This window comes from Barbus barbus (assembly GCF_936440315.1).
Source record: "Barbus barbus genome assembly, chromosome: 7".
In the NCBI taxonomy this organism is placed as follows: Eukaryota; Metazoa; Chordata; class Actinopteri; order Cypriniformes; family Cyprinidae; genus Barbus; species Barbus barbus.
The window spans coordinates 25,627,588-25,651,093 of record NC_136735.1 but is presented as its reverse complement, the minus strand read 5'-3'; the positions used below and the strand labels follow the sequence as shown (position 1 = coordinate 25,651,093).

Sequence of the window (23,506 nt, the reverse complement as noted above, 5' to 3'; positions counted from 1 at the left end):
ATTGAGATTTATGATAACTAACAATTTGTATCAATTTGCAAATGATATATTCATGCAATAACATTTATACAGGTATGCAGAAAAAATATATATTAAAAATGTTTTTTTTTTTTTTGACTATTTTTTATCTCTCTTGTTTAGTTTATAGAAAAGGAAATGAGAATGAGGAGTGACACAAGTAGCCCCCTCTACTACACATAAACCATTTTTCCCAATGATTTTATCTCTTTTATTTTAGCAAGAAAATCTTTTCCTGTCTACCCTCTTTCAGTCTTCTCTTTTCTGACAACGTCTCTCAGAGGAATGGGCCTTGTCTGTTCTTCCTCTGAAGAGTCCATCTCTCTCTGTCCCTCGCTGTTGCCCTGTCCACTGACCCAGAGTGGATTAGTATCCAGTCTTCACTAATGTCTTCCTGTCACCTAACATGGACAACTCCCTAACATGGCAACCAGCAGAACAGAGAGTGTGAGACTCTGTGTGTAACTGCGTCAGGTCCGGGCAAGGTACATTTGCACTGGGGCAAGTGGTCACATATATGTTTTCAATGCTAATCATGCATTAATTACCAATATTTTGGTATGCTACTTTTTATATTTTGGCTGCTTCATGCATTGTTCACTGTTAACATGTTGCTGAAAAGCTTGTATTTGGTTGTTAATGGTAAGTTGTGACAGCTTGCACCAACGCTTGTGACAGCATGCCCTTTTTTTTGTATATTAAGCAATATCACTGCAGTTTGGCCAAAGCATGACATTGCTTTTATACAAATCTTTGGCAAGAACCGTCATACTGTACAATCAGATAACATCTTAGTCTTTTCTTTTCTTAAAAATAAATAAATATATGAATAAAAATATGTATTAAATGTAGCTAGTGTTACATTGTAATGTTTAATATTTGAAACAACCCAATAAATTTATTAAACATCTTAGTATTGAGAATTTAAGACAAGTTGTATGTTATCCCAACTTTAAGAGGTTATTTATTTTTAAGAACATTATTTAGTTTAGTCTTTAGTACAATCGATAAGAATATTCTTAAGTGTTTTAAGGCATACAAAATATTTACCTTTACCTTTAATTTAGAAAATAAGAAGAAAAATAGCAGCGGAATTTTATTCATAAGAATGTTTTGTGAATCAGCACAAGTTAAGTGAATGATTCAATCACTTGTTTGACACAAGGGCATCATTGTTTTTCCTGAATGAATTAGCACTTTTGAATAGATCCATTGACTCACTCAAAGACAGTCACTTGTCATTTTCTGTGTATTTATTTATAATACTTATGAGACTTTTTGACTGATATGTGACCTATGACCACTCACATCTCATTTGCTTTATACCTGCAAACATAGAATCTGCAACTGCTGAATAATGTGTTTACCCAAAGGTCATATGGTAGTCATGTTGCACAACAATTTCCCTTTCCACACTTTACCCCTCTTTCAATCGTACCACTCTTCTTTCTCGGTCCCTGAGTTTTTCTTCACCTTGCCTCTGCCTCTTAAACCTTCTCTTGTCTTTTGTATCACCCTTTTTAATCTCTGATCAAGTATTCAGTTTCCCTCCTTGCCCCCTCCCCCTCATAGGCCCTACGGTGTCTTAAACGGTGGCTGTGTTGAAGGGGATGGATGAACTGAGGGTGATGGTGTTTATTATGATGAATGGGCTGCAGTCTACAGATCAGCAGCATGTGCAGACTGAGAGATGATTCACTCTGACAGCCATGTCATGTAGCCTAATACAGTTATACATCCATACAACAGAGAGAGAGAGCAGAGATAAAGCGAGAGAGAATTAAATTTAGAAACTGCCGAATGATCATTGTGAAATGGACAAGTTAAATCTCTCATTAATATTCTTATTAATCCATCCTTGTTTGTTTTTAATGAATCATTCTCTGATTCTCTAATCAACAATCTATAAGGTATTGACTGTTGTCACATATGGATCAGTTACCTGTGCCTAAAGAGATTTTCTTTTTTAACTTGAACTTCACTGACCTGATTTTCTTGTTCGTTCTTATGAATATGCCCCTTTCTTTAGTGAATCAGGCCTTAGGGAGACAGGGGCATGTACGTTGTACACTAACAGTAGAGACTACCAGATCCTGTCATACATCAGAGCATAATTATACCAGAGGCCCTATTACTGGGGCAAAGGCAGATTTGTGATCTGACATAAAGTGAGATGGCTGTATTAATCGGCATGGTTAAACAGGATGTCGCTAGTTTACCAAGCTCATAAGATGTCACTTATCTGATTTAATAAGCTACAGCATAGATCCATGCTTCATTCACTTTGCAATGTGAACTCTTTCTGTCAGCTTTTAAATCACACTAGTCTTTAATTGAACATTTGTTACTATGGGTCATAAGTGTATAATTATTTTAAAAACTATTAAATAATAATAACTATCAAAACCAGAAAATAACATTCTCAGAGTGCTCTGCGAACCAAAAAATCATTGGCTGGGTTACTTTTGCTGGAAGCTGTATTTATTCGCAGTGATTCATTCTGTATTAATTAGCGAATTGCCAGTTCTGATTCTAAACAACTGACAGAAAACACACATGACATGAATGCTGAAATATTGTCAGGAAAATGATTCTCGGGTCTCAGGTCTAATCTCAATTGTTAGTCAGTCACTGATATTAATAATATTTTAATTGATCATTAATAGTGTACTGAGACACAGCATTATCTCACTAAAGTCTAGCGATGCCCCTGGTGGTAAGTGATTATTTATTAAAAAGTGTTAAAATATTGGTGTCTGTGACACTGTATTTTTTTTGTTTAAATGGGTGCTATAAATGAATAGTGCTCATAAACGGCTGTTGAGATCTTGGAGATCTTGAAGGTTTGGACCCTCAAACATTATGTCACAACTTAACAAGCAGATAAAAAATGTTAAAGCCTAGTTTACAGAACAATTATAGATTAAATTGCTTCATAAGGGGTTGTGGTGATTGGAACGAGTCACTGAGAAGTCAGATCAATAAACCCTTCCCGATGGAGTTGATCCTATTCTTGCTAGAAATGCTCTTTTTATCTTTACAGGTCGCGACCTGGCCAGCACCACGCTCCCTGGTTACCCTCCTCATGTTCCTCCAACCGGGCAGGGTAGTTACTCCACACCCTCCCTCACAGGGATGGTACCTGGTGAGTCTCAATTGCATACGTGTTTCATGTTTGCATGCATGAGTTCTTTAGATTTTTTTTTTGGCATATTTCTAAAGAAGGGAGTGACGATGAAAATAACAGCTAGGCTAATTTTCATACATGTGCCACCCTCATTCTTTCTCTCTCATCCTCTCCTACTCGTCCTGCTGTAGTCACTCTCGCAATACCCCTTCACCTCTGCTTTATTTCAGTTGAGGTCCCAGTGGGAGGGGGTCTTGTCTTTGCCACTTCCTGTCTCCCCCCATCTGCCAGGTTGACAGCACTCCCAGGGGGTTATGGGATGGGGAAGGGTGGGGTGTTGGGTGGCTGGCAGAGTGTGGGGCGGGTGGACTTGCTTTGAGTCTTCAGCAGGAGTGGCTGGACTATTAGACCCCAGTCACACAGCTGTCCCTTCTCAACATCAGTAATTTGTTTTTAATGAGAATCATCACTGACCCTTGACTAATTCATTCATTCTCCTGCAGACTCCCTTGGCCTCCTTTCTTTTAGCTATTTTTTTAATCCATAGGCCACTTCAGAATCACAAAAATACACATGAATTCTCACACTAGGATATTCATATTCACAAACACAATAGCATGTAAATGGCTTTGAACACTGTTCACCTAGATACACACAGTGTGATTTATTATTTCCTCATTCATTTATTCTTAATCCAGCATAGTCTGAAATTTTGAAATTAACTGAAAAACACCTACCTATTTGTTATTAAAATAAAAGCAGTTCTAAAGTTGTATTTATTTTTACTATTAAGGGTAGGGTTACAAGGTCTATTTTATCAGTAAATTAGTTTAGCAACATAAAAGCTACATGACATTTCTCACTAACGAGGTAATAACGGCGCTGTTCATGAAGAAAATGAACTTACAGTTTTGCTATTAGAGGCACTGCTGAACAAAAAAACAGATGAATATCTTCATCTGAACAATGTTTTGAGGTGTGGTAACTGTAGTTTTAGCGGAATAATTTACTCCGGTCCATTGAATTATTTGAAAATAATGTACACCCAAGGTGTAATGGCCACTTGTAATAATTCAGTGGCCTGTCATTAGTTACTCCTTACATATTTCAGCAATTTTATCAACACGTTCTCACTCCCAACTCGTCACATATTGAAGCTTGGTCAGGACCACTTGGCGTTGCTTTTTGATGCTCAAGGTACCCCTTTAGCGACATTTTTCGACTTGCAGTTGTCCTCCATTGCTTTAAATAAGAAAACCCTTGGTGTCAATATGCCGATGCGAAAGGTACTAGGAATTGTATTGCCATGATTAAATTATATATTGGGTAATAATTTTGCCATTATTGCATATATGTTGGGGTGTGATTTTTCAATGTAAACAGTCTCAAAAGTTTTATTTATATTACATTATTTACACATTTATGAGCATGTAACCCAACCCCTGCCCCTAAACCTACCATTTGTCAATAAACACAAGATAACAGGCAGATACAACTACCATCATAATTTATTCAAAAATTATTAATATTCCAAGTCTTCCGAAGGAAAACGATGCGATCGCCGTCCCTGTCCACCGTGCTGCAATCTGTGCGCAAATTCAAAAAATGCTGCCAGTAGAAGCCATACCTCAGCTTTGGTTGTGAAATGCTATTGGCTCTTGTGTGTCTCATGATGATTGCATCATGCTACAGGACGGGAGTAGGCTTTTGAATGAGATGTGAACGCATTAACGGGGTTCATTTTCAGCGATTAAAACCTTATGTTTTACACTCTTCTTCGCATAAAGACATCGTATGGCTTCAGAAGACTTGGAATGCAACACAACTTGTTTGTAATGCTTTTATACTGCTTTTATAAGCCGTGGCCTAATTAGAGAGTCGGACTAAAGTCGTAATCCAAAAGGTTGCGAGTTCGAGTCTCGAGCTGGCAGGAATTGTAGGTGGGGGGAGTGAATGTACAGCGCTCTCTCCACCCTCAATACCATGACTGAGGTGCCCTTGAGCAAGGCACCAAACCCCCAACTGCTCCCCGGGCGCCGCAGCATAAATGGCTGCCCACTGCTTCGTGTGTGTGTTCACGGTGTGTGTGTGTTCACTGCTGTGTGTGTGCACTTTGGACTTTAAATGCAGAGCACAAATTCCGAGTATGGGTCACTTTCACTGAAATGTTCACCTATGTGATCAATCAATATGAAAATCAATATGAAAAATAGCTTTATATTAACATTATACTGGGCTTTTTTTTCCCACTCTCCTTACTTTAATCAACTACTATTCTTGTTAAATGTGGCTTACCAACTAGCAAAATTATAACTATGATGAAAAAAGCAAAACTTGGAGAGATTTGCTTTCTTAGCTTCAGTAACAAGTGCAAGGTAACACAAGTGGATACAAGTGGAAACTCTAGTGTGACAAGACAAATAGAGTGGTATAAAAAAGACTGTGGGATGAAGGACTGTTCACCAACCCTTGTATCAACTCCCTGAACACAGCAAAACAAACCCAAGCCAAAACAACAACAACAACAACATGTCTCTTGTCGTGTCTCCAGTCTGTCACGCTGGTGTCTCTGTCGATGCTCTCCCTGGTTGCCACCGTGACTCATAGGGTCTTGTCGGGTCCCCTCTCTTCAGAGCAAGATCCGTAACCTTGTCTCGTATTTCCCTCCAACTGAATCCCCCATGTTTCCCCCACTTCTGACAAGCATTTATGACCTTGCAACCCATCTCTCTCACTGGGGAGACCCCATCCCTCTTTTCTTCTCCATCCATAAGACATCCCCTGCACTTTCAGCAGCATCTTCCCAAAACAACCTGACATGCGGTAGTCGCTGTGGCACAGAGTTGATGGAGGGGAGGTAACCATGCCAACGATCCCATCTAAAAGCATGTTGAAGGTTAAGGGTAGGAGCAAAGCTCCAGACATGCACTTTAAATTATCCTACTTCATTTACCTTCTACTTCTGCCCTTTTTTCAATTGTCTGTGTTTATGATGATACATGCGAATTAAGTTCAGCATAAAATATAAAAATTAAAAACACTTAAATCTTTACTTTGACAGCAATATTTTAACGAATAGTGTTGCATTAATGTACAAATATTCTTTTATATAATATACAGTATGCATGCACTTTTTATATCCATTATATACTATATATGAAATAATATAAAATTACATAAAATATAAAGTTAAGTTTTAATTTGACAACACAAAGCTAAAAGTGATAAATGCTACACTACTGTTCAAAAGGTTTTGGTTAATAAGTTTTTTTTTGTTTTGTTTTAAAAGACTTTTATTATTTGATCAAAAAACTGTAATGCTGAGAAATATTATCAAAGTTTTAAATAACATTTTCTAATTAAATTTATTTTAAAATGTCATTTATTCCTATGATGGCAAAGCTGAATTTTCAGATGCCATTACTCCAGTCTTATTCAAGAATTTCTTGTTGAAAGTAGTTGTACTGCTTTATTTTTTTTGTAGAAACTGGATGCTTTTTACACACATTTCTATACTGTCGCTTCTTCAGCATTAATGCATTAAGCTGACCAAAAATATCATATCATATATACTGTATGCTTTGAATTGCTGTTATTGTTCCATATTGTGCTTTTAGTGTGAACAGTCCAATTATTGCTAGAAATATTACTCTCATTCTGTACAGTTTTGTGATTACATTTGTTGCTTGATGAGAAATCTTCACTTTTTCTATTTCACTGGCTTTTCCCTTCATTCTCTGTACAGTCAGTACAAACAATACTTACATTCTCTTAAATTAGATAAGATTAGCTTTTGCTATGTAACCTGCATGCTATTTTAAGGAACAATACATATTGTGTTGTTGCTTTAAAAAAAACGTTTTCAAATTAAGTTCACTTCAGTTGTGGTTAGGTGTAATAAATACAAAATTATGAAAACGTGTTCTCTCAGTTGTCTTGTAATAATGTGCTTTAAAGGTGTAAACACAACAAAAATTCTGCCATCATTTATGTATCACATGGAAGCCAATTTCTAGCATTTTGAACAGCTTGTATTTATACAGTTCCTTTGAAAATGTACATTTTTTGATGTAATGATATAAAAGTACAAAGAAAGATGATATTTATAGGTTGAACTGCTTCACGTGCTTATATACAGCTCTCAGAAATTATAGCTTTCACTTTTATGGAAAACTGATTAGTAGTGCTTTTTCATTTTTCCGTATATATCTCTTCGATCCTCTTCCTGCACTTTATCCCACAGTGTATCGCTTATTTCTCCTCTCCATTTCCTCTGTTCCGTTGCTTTCTCTCTTTCAGCAGGGGGCTGACACACAGGGGAGGGGGGCACAAAACCAGCCAGGCAGAACCGACAGAGCGAGAGATGGAGGAAAAGAGAGAGAGAGAGAGAGAAAGAGAGCTGGGGCCTCTGATTTGTGACAGCCAGCAAAGGGAAAGTGTTCCCCGGGGAAAGGGAGAACGAGGGAAAAGAGGGAGAGAAAGAAAGAGGGAGATAAGGCGAAAACTACACTGAAGCAATGGAGGAGAAAAACTGTCACAAATCGACACTTCCACCTCACCAATTGGACCTTTTAGGCTCATACACACTAGGATGTACTTTCAGACGGAAGAGTTAGAGTAACTGTATATTCATATCTAACATTTTTCATGGTCTTTTCTTGAATTTCAGGAGGAGATTTCTCTGGCAGTCCTTATTCCCATCCGCAGTATTCAACATACAACGAGTCTTGGAGATTTGCAAACCCCAGTCTACTAGGTAAAAGCTGAAAGCACAAATATATGGACAGTGATGCAGAATACTTGCTCTCTTAATGCTTTTAAATTTATAATAATATATTCAGAATAATGTGCCTTAAAAGGAATAATTCAACCGGAATGAAATTGTCATTATTTACTCACCATCATTTTGATGCTAATTTCTGCATCAGAATAAAAAACTAAAAGTTAATTGTGACTTTATCTCCCAATTGTAATTGTATATCTCACAATGTAACTATTTATCTCCCAATTGCAACTTTACATCTCTTCATATGTAACATTTACAACTTTATATCTCACAGTTAAACTTTTAACGCAATTAAAACTATTTGTCCTCATCTGCATTTTTATATTCCATTCTGCAAATTTGAACTGGTGCCATGACTAGTTACAACTCATGCAAGAACCAATGTACATAATTCAATTTCAGGGTTTCAGTGAAGGGGAAATTACTCACGCAAAGATTTTGTACAGCTTATATTTACTGTACTATTCAAAAAAGTAATTAGTAACTGAAAGTAATTGAAAGAAGGTAATTATTCAGCAGTGACAAAATATTTCTTTTTAAACAAAAGCTGAATTTTGTATTAAACAAAGGATCCTGAACAACTATATCCAGGTTTCCACATAAACTTTAAAGCAGCACAACACAACATTGAGTGTGTTTAAATGCACCCTCGTAATGCAGTTATAATGGGATTTTGGTAATATTGCAATTAAACTTTACCTAATGTAAACACAATACTTTGATCAAAATAGTGAGATTAAGCTCATAATCGTAGCAAGCATAATCATATTAAAATATGTGGAGTATGACAATTTTTAATTACATTATTACAGCTCTGACCAACGTACGCATGTGCTTGCATACGCGGATGCCGTCTGTTGTTCACACAACTTCATAAATGAACTCTCTGACATTATTCTGAAGCAGGCCTGGTTCTATTCGAGTGCTAGAGAATGCTAAGCACTCTCAAATGAAAGCGATAGCACGCTTAGTTGAGGCTGTAAAAAATAGGATTTGGCAAACACTCCAGTACTTATTCGTGTTTGGAGAGCTTCAAAGGTTTCTATTTACAACATGTTTTTAAGCATTGAGCGATATAGCCAATCACAGACATGTTGGTTGGTTTCTTGAACGCAATGGCAATCAGAGGTTTTTCAGTTCAAGCATCCCTTCACTGTTCAAAATGCTACATTTTTTTCAGTGCTGAGTTCTGCAAGCTCACGTTAAAATCCTTTCATTATATAGAAGACACAATGTAAATAATAGATTCATTGTGCATCATAGAGAGATTCATGCATTATCGCAACGTTACAATGTTCATCACAGAGCTGAATAACCTTCCAATAGTCTACGTCTATAGTCATGTTTTACATTTGTTGTAAGTGGACAGTAACATGCATTGTGTTGTGGGGTTTGCGAATAATGATGGTAAAAATAACCACATTTCTTGGAAACATGAAAAAAAGAACATGATTACACATGGGGTAAATAATATCAGAATTTTCGATTTCTGTGTGAACTACTCATTTAAGTAGAATAAATGCATTGATTTAGAATGCTTCATAAAGGATTCATTTATAGTCACATTTCTAAAATAACCTAATTTACTGTGAATGATAAACTTACTGATTTAAGTTGTTGTATGTGTGTGTACTCTGCAGTGTTCCAGCAGGAGTATGGCTCTTTACTGGGCTCGGAGAGAGCAGCTTCATCGGGTCTATTCCCTGGCCAAACCCCACAACCTACAGGTACATAACACCCATGCTATCAGAGGGGGACGTGTGGTTGGTTTGATGTTTGAAACATTGTCGGGTTAGCTTGCCATATGTGTACAGTATGTATGGTGCACAGAATGAGCGGTTCAGAAGAACCTGCCCCGATCAGCAAAACCTCAGACTGACACACCAGTCAAAAGCAAGGTGAAGGGGCATTGGCTTAAAAATAGTTATGTGTGTATACGAGAGAGCCAGAGAGCTGACCTTAATGCTCCCAATGGAGAAGGGATTCCTTGGAGATTTCATGAGCTTTTTGCTTGGTGTGTCAAGAAAGAGACCCTGATCTGACAGACGTTTGACAGTGTTTGTGTGAAGTGCACTATTAGGGCTTGACTATATATGGATTAAAACATTTCCACTGTAGATTCAGAATCTTTTAGGATGTAAAACTTGAATGTAATGTTTTAAGAATTTAATAAATTGAATAAATTATAATTTTGTAAATTATATTTACCTACATACAATGAATCGCTTATTCAGAGTGTTAACCTGATTTAGTAAAACATAACTGGTTCACAAAACATTGAAGTTCAAAGCATAAGTGTCACTGAAATTTCTCTGCCTTAATGCTCCCATCTCAGTTGTGAGACAGTATTTATTTCCTGAAAATGCTAGTTAATGTTTTTGTATTGAGCTAAAAAAAAACTACTAAATTTGCTCACACGGGGTATAACTACGGAAGAGGATTAGGGCCAAGCAATGATAAAAAAATAGAACCATTTTGAGATTAAAGTCGTTATGTTTCGAGAAAAAACGTGTTAAATTTCGAGAAAAAAAAGTCAAAATAAAATGTTGAGAATAAACTCATTAAATTACGAGAAAAAATGTGTTAAATTGTGAGATAAAAAGTCCAGATAAAATGTTGAGAATAAACTCATATGTGATGAGAAAAGGAAGAAAAGCGAGTTTGGCAAAAGACGGACTCGAACCCTATCGATTGTATCATACGGTACTCCCCAGTGCATAACTCTCCAACCTCCGCCATAGCAGATGCTGAATTATACGGTCCAACGAGATGAAATGAATATGACACAAGTGTGTTTTTCTCAACTTTTTTCTCGAAATTTAACAACTTTTTTTCTCGTAATTTAATGAGTTTATCATCAACATTTTATTTTGACGTTTTTCTCGAAATTTAACAACTTTTTTCTCGTAATTTAATGAGTTTATTCTCAACAATTTATTTACTTTTTATCTCGAAATTTAACTTTTTTTTTTCTCGAAACATAACTTTATTCTCGAAATTGAATAAGTTTAATCTCAACATTTTATCTCAACTTTTTTCTTGAAATTTAATGACTAATTTCGAGATGTTTTTTTTTTTAATGATTGCTTGGCCCTAATCCTCTTCCGTATATAACAACTTCCCCCAAAATTGATCATTTTTGCAATTTTTGGGGATTTCTTTCCCACATCGTTACACCTATGGTGGTAAAAATTGCTTATAAAATTTTTATTATGCTATATTATTACCAAATCTTGGATTCAATCTTTTGTCAAATGAAATCTTTCAGTTAGCACAGGTTTTGCATTTCTTTTTGGAATTTAATGGGAGTAGGTCTTATTGATCTGAGCTTAAGCATCTCAGATTTTGAGTGAACATTGCCAAAATTATCCACAAATAATGATTTTTCAATCAAAAACAGTGTCATCTTGATATATTTCACACTCTCAAAGCCTGTTTTTACAGCAACACAAAAGCTACTTAATCACACTCACATAATCTTTGTTTCAAGTGAAGACAAACACACCCATCCACCACATTTCTCACAATTTCAAACTCTTTAACTCCGGCAACAAAGACTAAGCAGCACAGCTGTCCCTCTACTCTGTTAAACCCCTCGCTCAAGCCCGCTGTCTCGGTGTAATAAAGAAAAATACTTCCTGCTAAAACTAACTATGATACTGAAGACATTTCATCTTTGAGGGGTCCATCAGCACTTAATGCCAACACAGACTGATCAAGATGGATCATGTGTCTTATCGAGCAGAAATGGTCTTTTCCCTGCAGAAACCGAGCTGATGATGGTGGTGTCATTTCAAATAAGAGGAAGGCTGACATGATTGTGGGGGACTTGATAAATAAAAAGTACCCTGGGATGTACATCCATCATCCTGTGATCATATTTATTCTTGCTAATAAATTCATTGCTTCTTATTTAGCATTTATCTTAATATAATTTGAGATCAACAGCAGCTCAAGTCCATTTTAAGTGAAGGGGTAGTTATAAAATAAATACAGTGCTACAAACAGGAGTTCATATGGTTTAAAATAATATATTTAACATAACATGATTCACATAGCTTACACTACCATTCAAAAGTTTGGGGTCAGTTAGGATTTTTTTAATGCTTAGAAATTACTGCTTTTTATCAAGAGTGACATCAAAATGACATTTATAATGTTACAAAAGATTTCTATTTCAAATAAATGCTATTTTTATTAACTCATATTCATCAAAGAATCTTGAGAACAATTGATCAGTTTCCACAAAAAATATCAAGCAGCACGTGATTTTAATTAAAAACATTTTTTGGACCATCAAATCAGCATATTTGAATGATTTCTGAAGGAAATCATGTGTCACTCACTGATTTTATTGGCTGCCGCCATTACATTTGAAAGTATATTAAAATAGAAAACAGTAATTTTAAATAATAATAATATTGATTCACAACATTACCGTTTTATTGTATTTTTGATCAAGTAAAAACTGCCTTGATGAGCATAAGAGACTTCTTTTAAAAAATATTTCAAAAATCCAAATTTTTTTTTTCTATTTTAAAATGAGTAGGTGGTGTTTAAATTTGTAACTTAATCTGACTTTCAAAACCTGGATTCATTTAAATTGGTTGATAACAAATTTAGAGGGTCACCGAGGGGCCTAGCTTGCTGACAAATGGGCCCCGGCCTTTAGAACTTCAAGTGTTAGCTTCTTAATCTGATCACTGACAGGTTTGTTTTTTCATATCTCTTGTAGGATCTCCATACTACTATAGTGCAGCCACGCGGGGAGCAGGAACGGCTGCCACAGCAACTGCCACTGCCTATGACCGCCACTGACCAGCCGGACAGAGGAGAGGAGGAATGGTGGAGGAGTGGACGAAACAAAAAGAAAGAGGAGCGAGAACGGATTGATAGCAGCCACACAAGACTGTCTACATATGGAAGAAAAGAAATGAAGGTGGAGCAGGAAGGAGAAAGAAGAAAGAAAGAAGAGGTGACAATGTTTTCCTGCCGATTACAATCAATGGTCCAATCAGTAGCTTCAGCTGGTGTTTCTTATTTCTGTTGATTAGTGGAAAGTATACACCCATTCACCTGTATTCCTGTGGTCTCGGCTCACACTAAATCTGTTATTGCTTTGATTTATCTTCTGTCATTAAAGCCTTGCTTATCCTATCATCTTTGCATCTCTATGCAGTCTGTTCTTAGAGATGATCAGGTGTTGGGAGTTGGTACCAGACAATCTACTAGTGGCAGCTTGAGATGACCTACATGATTTGAGTTCATTTTTGAGTCATTTTATCCAATGTGTGAATGTGGCGTCATAATCTGTGGCAGACTTAGTCTGCTAAAACCATGAATTGTTTCGGAGAGAACCCAACACATCAAGTGAACGGAGATTTAATAGAGTTGGACAGATAACTCAGGTCGGAATATTGGCATTATTTACATTAAAATTAGCCAGCGTGAAGGACAGACCCATTTCACTATTGATCATGGGATGCTTCCACTTGAAAATGTAGCATAAATACAGAACTAGGAGAGAATATACTGGAAGATTCTGAAATCAGATGCATAAGCACAAGAATACCATTTAGACATAATGGACTTCTTATAAACCGAATTACACGAAAATGGGCTGTTTTGTGATTCGGTCTTTGTGTAGTATGTTGGAAAATTGCAGCATGATTGAAATGTTTAAGCACTGTCGTTATGAATGAGAGCATCAGTATTTTAAAGACTCCTCTCCTTCCTCTATGTAGATAAATACTATTTACGTATGTACAGAATACCCTTATTCAACTGTACATTAGTAAGATTTATAGCTATTTATGATGGAGAGTAATATATATAATTGTGTGTAAAAGTTTACTGCGGACAAATGCTACAATGCTACTGCTAGCTAAAGATGTTGCCGTTGAATACGTAGCTGGTTCTCTTTTTAACCCCCGATGTTTCATTCCAATCACAAATCAGTTGCAATTAAAAGAGCTTGCTGGTATTGAAGCACTGACAAGCTTTTGTGAAGTCGCTCCATTTTAGAAGGGGAAAACCATTAGCGATGCTACTTCCTTTAACAGGAAGTGATGTCATACCGTCTATCCCTTCAAATCCTTTCCTTAGCCTCCCCAAAGATACTCTTCAGTAGTGCAAATAGACACTCTTAAAAGCACAGTCACAAATCTGTTTTACAGAACTGGCTTCTTTTTTTTTTTTTTTTTGTCCTCGCTCTGAGTGCATTTGTTTTTGATTATTCCCTTCATCCATACTGCGCCAAGACAATGCATGAGACCAAGGTGGAGGCCTTACCAAACTCTCTATGTAGCAACATCATGCTGTACATCCTTCCTATTTGTCTGTCTGAGATATCCTGTACATCTATCACTTACAATGACAAGAGCTTTTGATATCATTATTGACTGATATATTGATATCTAACTTTAGATTCTAGTAGATGAGAAAAGACAAAAAGTGTGCTTTATTTAGCTATTGTCTGTGATGAGTGTTCCCAGTTCTTAATTTTCTTGCTTTTTTTTTCAATACACTGTGCATTGCTGAGTAGCTTTCGAAAAAGGAGAACACTGTAGTTTTAGTAGTGAGTCACAAGCACCAAAACTTTGATGTGAAATAAGAAAAAAATGACAAACCTATGAATATATATATATAGAAGTTGATAGTTTTTATGTTGTTGCTCTGGATTGTAAAGTAGTAATAGGATTACATTTGTTTGTAGACCATAAGTTGCACGTTATGCAACTGTAAAGAAACCCTTGATGCCGTTCACCACTAATGACTACTGGTGAACTTTGACCTTTTAAACTTTTAGTCAGAGGCATTATGAACCTGAAGTACACCAGCTGAAATCAAGGACAGTGCCTTTATTTTTCTACCAAGTCATCCAGAATGACCATGCGTCACTAAATAGCAAAATTGTCTGCATGACATAACGAGATCACAGCTTGACCAACCAATCAACAAACAGATGCCACTATCCATCATTTTAGCGTTTTTTTACATGCTAATTTTACAATCAATTTAAAACCCAGCAAACAAAATGGAGAACTATGAAACTTATTTGAATCGATTTAATATTTAACATCAAGCTAGAAACAATTATCCATTATAAAACATTGATCTATTATTCACAATATAAAACAGAATATATATATATATATATATATATATATATATATATATATATATATATAGACATTCTGGGTGTTCCTGTTGGATTAAAGCAGAGAGAGATACAAATGAAATAGACACGTAGTCCTTTTGTCCTTCGTCAGGTCGTGAATATGCCACACCTCTCCACTGACATGATCAAAGCCTGCTGCACCAGCAAAATCGAGCACCCCTTTCTCTTTTCTCATCCCCTCTTATTTCAATTTCTTATTTCCACCCCCACTACCATTTAACTCCATTTGCCTCTCTGGTGCACCATTAATCTGATCAGATCTTCCTAACCCCTTCCTCCAATGCCATCAGGATTAGAAATTCTACAAGTTGGCCGTTGATCACCTTTATGAAAATTCCCCATTTTCTTTGAGACGATTACAGTTGGCATATTTCCTTTATATATATACACATCACACACACACACATCACACACACACACACAGGAAATATACCAATTTTATAAATATTGTTTAAAAAGCACCTCACAATATTAGCAGTTAATTATATATGCATCCATGTTTTCCTTTGCACATTTCAGTTTAAAAACATACATTTTAAGTTATAAACAACATGCATAAAAAAATCTTGATTTAGATTACTGGCAGACAAGTACAATTAATTAGTGCTATTTTTCTCATTCTGTCTTATTCACCGAAAAAAGTGGCTAAATAAATACCTGGCTTTCAATTATACCTTAAAACAAAGTCATTTACTCTCTAAATATGGTTTAGTAATGATTCCATATTTCAAATATTTCCAAAGTAAAGGCTGAGCATCATAATTGATACTCATTCACCCAGTGAACAACCCCCAAATTATTGTTAGCGCCCCACTGTAAATATTAGAATATGTGAGTCAAATAGTATTTGACTTCACTTCATTTTCCAAATAAGCAAATTTGGTTTACAATTCTAAAAGAGTAATATTCAGTAATGTATTGATTCTAAAAGCGGTACGTCCACATCAACATTAAAGGTTTCCCAATTTAAAAAGCAGACTTAAAAATAAATAAATAAATAAAAACAGAGGACTTGGTTATCACCTTATTGTGGCCTTCTGTGTACAATCGGAAGCTCCTTCTGTAATTACTTGCTAATAGTTTCTTTCCCAAGGGGTTCATAAGTGTTTTTTACTCAGTTTTTGAAGTAAAGATTAAAGATTTTAAGAAAGCTTGAAATGTTTTGACAAATTTGATAACAGCAATCAGTTCAATTCAAAGGTCAAAAAAAAAAAAAGTCAGACTAATAACATATCTGTAGCATCCACCAAAGTTAGAGATGCTTGGTTTCAAAGTATTTTCTGGTGATCATTGCAAAAATATTCAAATTATGAAATAACCAACATGACAGAAAGATGAAGGCAAAGATGTTTGCAGCGAGTAAATGAATGAACTGCTTCTTTAAGAAATGTGTGTTTTTTATTGAATTTTCTAGTAGTAAAAAAACTTGGTGTTTTTCTCTGCGTGTCGTGTGTTGTCTTAATATTTGAATGTATTTACTGCAGAACAAAATTTGCCAAAGATATCATGCCACTTGATTTCAATCTTTTTGGTTCTTCATGACTTATTTCTTCATTCTATTCAAATCTGTCCACGAGCTGGAAATAAATGTGATTTTCTAATGGAATTAAACTGTTATTGTTATTATTTTTATGATGATGATGATTTTTGTTTGTTTGTTTTACTGTCGTTCAGGGTTATTCAATTGTCTGGCATTCCTCCTAATCCCTGATACAGGGTCATAGGCTACTCTGTGTATGTGCATATGAGTGAATGTTGTTTGTGTATTATCAATTCACGTATGTTGTAATGTGAAACTAAGAAGTAATTATTTGTAAATATTGGCCATAATTTTATTGGTTCATCAGAATAAAAGTAATTTTTTAAGTTCACAGGTTGTATTAGTATTTGATCAAAAAAGCTTGACGTTCATCTCATGGGTCTTTCCCCAGTTTATATTGTCATTTCACACATAGAGGGAAGTGGAAATATATTACATACATAATATTCTATAAAATATGGCATGGGGTTGTGAGAATGCCATAATCATGATTACTATGTTTAAAGGGATAGTTTACCCAAAATTAAAGTTCTGTTATTAATTACTCCTAACCTCTAAGACCTTTGTTCATCTTGCACAACACAATTGAACACAAATTAAGATATTTTTGATGAAATCCGTGAGCTCTCTGACCCTCCATAGACAGCAATGTAACAGAAATGTTCCCAGGCCCAGAGAGGTAGTAAGGACATAGTCAATGTAACATCAGTGGTCCAACCATAATGTTACAAAACTATGAGAACACTTTTTGTGCTCAAAGAAAACAAAAATAGCGACTTTATTCAACAATTTCTTCTCTTCCATGTCAGTCTGGAATACACGTGCATGCGTCATGGTACTGTTATGAATCCACTTCAAAGACTGACATAACTAAATTTTAAGTTAAGAGTATGACAAATTTAAAATTATTTTAACATTGTAGCAGACTATAATAATACACACATCTCTTATGTTTATTTATATATGACATATTTTAACATAAATGTTATTCACATGTGTTTTGTCTGTCTTCTTGCTTATAAGAAGCAATTAAGTTGTATCGTTATAACCTCCAGGGTATAAAACTGGATAGGATACAGGTTTCATAAACCTAATTAAAGAAATGCTTTCAAAGGCAACAACTGCAGTGTTTCTAAACAAGATGAGACTGAATTAATCCACTTCCCTCTATAGAGCTGCATAAACACAACCTCCCTACTTTGTGAGAATGGAGCTTACCAGCGCTTCACTTTTGGCTGGTGGCCTGGTCCACAGGAGGTCTTAACAGGGGGTGATAATGGACCACAAGCTGCAATACAACAACAACACCCCACACACACATGAAAAACAGCTTCAGCCCAGCTGGATACACACTCAGCACCAGCTGGGATTTGGTCGTGTGCCAGTTTACCATGTCTCGCACACACATTCAGTAACACAGTCTTGGGTCACTGCCCGAACACCTAGTTTGCCAGGTTGGCATTTGCGATATTTCGGCACTTGGGTGCATTCCCAGATTAGAAGCACAGTGGAAAACTGCAGAGCTTGAGTCTCAGCCAGATAACATGATGAATGAGCACTTCAAAGCCAAGGAGTTCCTCAGGTGTGTACATTTTTGACTTTGGATACAGTGGATCACTCTCTCCTAGCAGCACTTTCAAAAGCTCATTATCATCTGGAAATTACTTGCCTAAATATGCAGTTGTGTCCCACAAAACCTAATACATAACACCTAAATTGTTTCCCCAAAGCAAGCCAACAAACCTTTTCTGATTTCTAAGTTATTCTCTCAGGGATTGCTTAAAATATAATATAACCAAAGCATTGTAGTACCACCAGGTGAACATCCCTATTGATAAAACCTGTATGACCTGCTGTGATCGACATATGTTGTGTTGTTAATGCTGGTCTCCATCAAGGAATTTTAAACCCATCAGGTGAAAAAAATTACAAATTAATTCCAATTGGTCAAAATTAAGACACGATCTGAGCACATCAATTACAGAAATTTGTGTTTAAAATCCTGTTTGCCGTATTTGATTAGTTCTATGTGCACTGATTAATGTTTATATGTAAATAAAATCTGTTCAACATTTAAAGCAATCATTTAAACTATAAGCAAACACTTCATTCATATGGATTACTTTCATGATTTCTTCATGTACTTTTTTGCACAAAAGTTAAATTAACAATAAATAATATTGATCATTACATCTTTAGCTTGTTACATGCTCTGTCAACAAAAATAAAAGACAAACACAGCACAGTATTGTTATGGGTAATGAAAGGTTCATATTTTGGTTTTGGGAGTCCCCAACAACAGGTTGACATGCATGCAAGGTCAAAAACACTTTCATTGTTTTATAATATGCATCTATTTTTTACCTTACTCGCTCAAGGACTCCCAAACGATTCGGTTCATTTTTCCAAATCTGTGGTGATTGGTCCGATTGGTCTCATTTTCATTTCATCACGCCTGTAATGCCTGATAAAGCAGCATAATTAGCATTTTCATTCAACCCAACGCGAAAAGACCAACAAGTGGGTGGGAAATATGCTAATGTTTACATGACGTCGTTTCTATGATTCAGAGTCGACTCTTTCTTTTGAGAGAAAATAACTTTATACAAGGTGCACTTTCAGATTTAAAACTTTGTAGGATGTTTTCATTCACTTGGAGCTGTGTTACACACTGCATGAAAAGTAATTTTCAAAAATCCATAATAGGGGCACTTTAATAATTATATCACAGTTCCTCCAATGGCATGTGCATTTAAAGTGCTCTGCATGCTTTGGTAAATACAGAGGGGAAAACCATATATGGATGCTATGTCCACATTTGTTAATTACATCCACCCCACACAAGACTTAATAAGACACAGGGAGCTATAATTGAGAGCATACACCAATATAAAGATAAATATAATTTAGAACTGAACATTAGTCTACAGACTAAAAGGAATAATATGTGTTGGACAAATTTTCTTTCCCTTTATTAGACTAGCTCCTTCAAGCCTGATTAAATAAATAATCATGACATTTTTATTTTTCCTGTCTATTTTATTTGCTCTTGCTCTGTGAGAAGAGCGCAAGCGGAAGAGATAGCCATTAGAGGGCCAAGAAGCCATGCAAATTAACGTCACTCACAAAGCAGCTACTTCTGCGTGTGTGTGAGTGGAAACGGAGGGTGCTGGTAAGGTAATTGCAAGAGTCTTATTAAGACAGGAGCGTAGAGCTGACGTGCAGGTGAAGACACTTGCAAGCACACACATAGACGTACACACACGCTTACATAAGGATGCACATGTTCTCTCCCCCTTATACACAAGCAAACACACACACACACACACGCTTGAAGAATCAGAGACACTTCATTACTAGGAATTGTAGTCTCTTTTTCTCTCACATTCACACACGTGGGTCGTGGGTGGGCCTTAGGGGAGGCTAAGAGGTGAACAGTCGTTTTCAGGAAAGTGAACTCCCCACAGTAATTAGTTTAGAGAAGTACTAGCTCTTATTTAAAACTTTTTATATTGCTCAAGAAGTTAGTTGGTAAAGGTCTTTCTATTTTTTCTGCAATTGTAAGATAAAGACATCCTCTGTAAATTAAAAAGGATTTGGGTTGAGGGTAAATGATGGTGTTTCTGTAGCGAATTTGCAACATCAAGGTTGTGGGTTTGCAACTTGAATACACTGTTGGTTATGGAATCCTGTTTTTACATCTGCAAAAAAAAAAACAACCTTTGAGAATGTTTTAAAGAAGAAATACTGTCACACTGTGAGATATACAAGTCTTTTTTTTCTGTGAGATATATGTCGACATTGCACGTGCATTCAAGAGAAAAGAAAAGGCTGACTGGTTAAACTGCAGGGCAGTCACGATGTTGAGTGTTACAATTTCTCCTATGCATTTTTATATTATTGAAGTGTAACCTCCCCTTAAAATGTCTCTGCTCAGTGGGCCACCAACGTCATATGACATTGATATTTGGTTGAATATATTGATGTTAGGTGACGAAAATTCACTCAATTACCTATGTCTTATGCCAATGTCAATTTGATGTAGAATATTCTACCGACAGCTGACATTACTCATTATTCATTGGTTTTAAGTAACCAAAATTTAAGGTCTATCGATTGCTGGAGGCTGACATGAAGCCAACATTATGTTATGATGTAAACCTGATTTTCATTCCCAAGAAAATTCAGCATCTGTCCAATGTTGGAGGTTGATGTAAACCCGATTTTCAACCAAAATTCTATGTCTTTCCAATGTTGGACTTAGTGACTGTATACTGATTGTTAGACTAAACTAAACTGAGTCACATGATGCAAAAAGCACAAAATAGACAAACAACAGTATCAGACATATCTCCACAGTGTCCATGTGTCTCTAAGAAATGAAAAATGTAGATTGATTCAAACATCAGTCATTTCCTAAAGGGACATCTGAGGGACACATAGCATCTTACAGTGTGCACCGGGGTTAAATATGACATTACTCACATGAGTGCTTACTGTGATCCTGCTTTCAATCACACAACTTTCACTTTCCTCTCATAACCCTCTGCTCCTTTCTTATTTCTAAAAATGCAAGTCAGAGTAAGTTTTGTTCAAGTATGTGAACATTTGTGTGCGCATTAAAGGGTTAAAACAAATGTTGATCTAATCATCTAACTAATGCTCCAGTGAGCTGTACAATTTGCCTGTCTTTTCCTATGCCTGTAAAACTGACACTCATGACGAGTTTGAAAAAAGAAATGGGGGGGAAAAAAGAGGAGAGAAGTGAGCTGACAGGCAAAAGACCCTCTCATCCAGCTGTCTGACCCCCCTCCTTGCTCTCTCTCTCTCTCTCCATCTCTCCCAGAGGGTTTGTCCTTCTGGTCTCGTCCATGATGAATGGACCTGTCGAAAGAAACTCATCCTAGACCCAATTAGAGACAGAGAGAGAAAGAGAGATGGCTGGGGGAGAATGAGCAAGAGTAAGAGAGAGTGACAGCGAGAGAGAAAGTATCCCAAACACAAGCTATATGCAGGCGAGAGCCATATTATTTTAGTCTATACTCACTTTCATAGCAGGTTTTCTATACTGCAATGCACTAGACTGCTCACTGCTAGTCTGAATTCATTTACACACACATGCACAGACAGATATATCCCATACAACAAAGTATCGCAGTAACCACAGTTTCCGCCAATACGGCAGGCTTTTCAAATATCTTGATGCCAAGGACCACCGAAATCACCCTTTGTGATTCCTCTCCATAAATATAAAGACATTTCTATATTTTCATGCAACATTTGCTAAAGGACATAATTAAGCCAGTTATGTAATTAAAGAAACATTACATGAAAATATTTAATTACCTGTAAATATTTTGGGGGGGATCGAAAGGAGATCATCAGATTTTGGGAGTTTATGTTGTTTATTTATACTGAAGCCGTCTGTGTAATGTTAGATTATTTGGGAAAAAAATATTTGAAATTTTCTCAATAAATGTGTCATTATTGTTACCACCCTTAGAACGTAAAACCAAACAAGAATAAAAGTAGGCTTGAAAAAAAAAAAATCTGCTCTAAAAATAATTTATCATAATATCATTTAAGTCTGAAAAAAACAACAACCTAAAAATACATTGCAAAATATTTGTATTTTATTTCTGAAGTTTTGTGAATGTTAATTCCATTGTGTAGTAAAAGTTAGATCACTGAAACCATTTTAAATATATATTTTTTTCTTTTCTTTTTTTTTTCTATAAATAAATGAATATGTATTTTGGGATTTTTAAGAAAATCAAATAAAATATTAAATAACATTATTTTACCTTTACCTTTAGATGTCCCAATAGGTAAGTTTTGTCAGACCAAGCTAACTTTTGGGAACAATTTCCCCAAAGTATAGCTAAATAAAGCCAGACACACACACTCTTGCACACATCGGACGCCTGAAATAGCCACCGGGAGCATTTCGTACAGCAGTGAATAGAGGATTTTTCCTTGATGCTTCTCAATTTCCTCTGGGCTTTTGTTGTTTTGGTGTGTTTGTTTCCTGCTTACAAGTGGAGACTGTGTGAGTGTGTGTGAGTATTAGTGTTCTGTAGCTCAAAGGCACACGCGCACACACACACACAGCCCTGAAAGAGGTCTTAGGACTTTAACCTTGTCGGTTTAAGCTGTAATGTTACTGACAAGGAGAGAACAGGAATAGAGAGAGAGAGAGACAGACAGAAAGAAACAGAGAGAATATGACCCAAAGAATTGGAGAGGATTAAAAGATATCTTTGTTATTTTACTATAAATTAACCTATAGACGATTCATCCTATTTTTTTTACTAATATAATATAAATATCAGAAGAATAAGAATGTATAAATAAATATACTATAAATTTTCTATATTTATTATAAACTTTTTTCTCTTTTTTTACATTTTGGAGTAAAAGTACATGTATAGTCCTGTTAAATCTGATATATACTGTATATGGTAAGGTAACAGTGCATTGTTACATAGTTCCAATAAACTTATAAACATTTTATGCATGTGTGGTGGGAGAACTTCAACAATCACCTGAGGAGTGCAGCCGCTAAACAAATATATCAAGTTAGAGTGCGCTAAAAACCTGGATACTGTACAAGAAGGACAGATGGAGTGAAGAGTGAAGATTAGGGATGGGGCCAGACAGATAATGAAAGAGTGAAAATGGCTGAGATGCTGAAGGGGGAAAGGGACAGAAAGTAAGACAGAAAATCATTTAATGGATAGAGAGAAATATATAGATATAAAGAGGAGGCGAACAGAGAGAGAAAGATGAGAGAAATAGAAAACAGACCAAGAAGAGGAGGAGGAGATGAATGTGGAATGTAAAATTCAAGATAGA

The 23,506-nt window shown here is 35.9% G+C and overlaps 2 protein-coding genes across 6 annotated transcripts in view; one reads left to right on the top strand and one right to left on the bottom strand.

The window, feature by feature from the left end:
- Positions 1-13,090, top strand: part of LOC306873311 (paired box protein Pax-5-like) — a 47,216-nt gene extending 34,126 nt beyond the window's left edge. For all 5 annotated transcript variants that reach the window (XM_079422511.1, XM_079422513.1, XM_079422512.1 and 2 more), the window contains 4 exons: positions 3,062-3,163; positions 7,815-7,901; positions 9,572-9,658; positions 12,667-13,090. In XM_079422511.1, coding sequence (XP_079278637.1) covers positions 3,062-3,163; positions 7,815-7,901; positions 9,572-9,658; positions 12,667-12,749 — 359 coding nt within the window. In that variant the 3' untranslated portion in view covers positions 12,750-13,090. The remainder of the gene's footprint in view (positions 1-3,061; positions 3,164-7,814; positions 7,902-9,571; positions 9,659-12,666) is intronic.
- The window catches only part of LOC306873310 (maternal embryonic leucine zipper kinase), a 42,179-nt gene that overhangs the window by 1,890 nt on the left and 16,783 nt on the right, over positions 1-23,506 (bottom strand). The gene's annotated exons all lie outside the window — the stretch shown is intronic.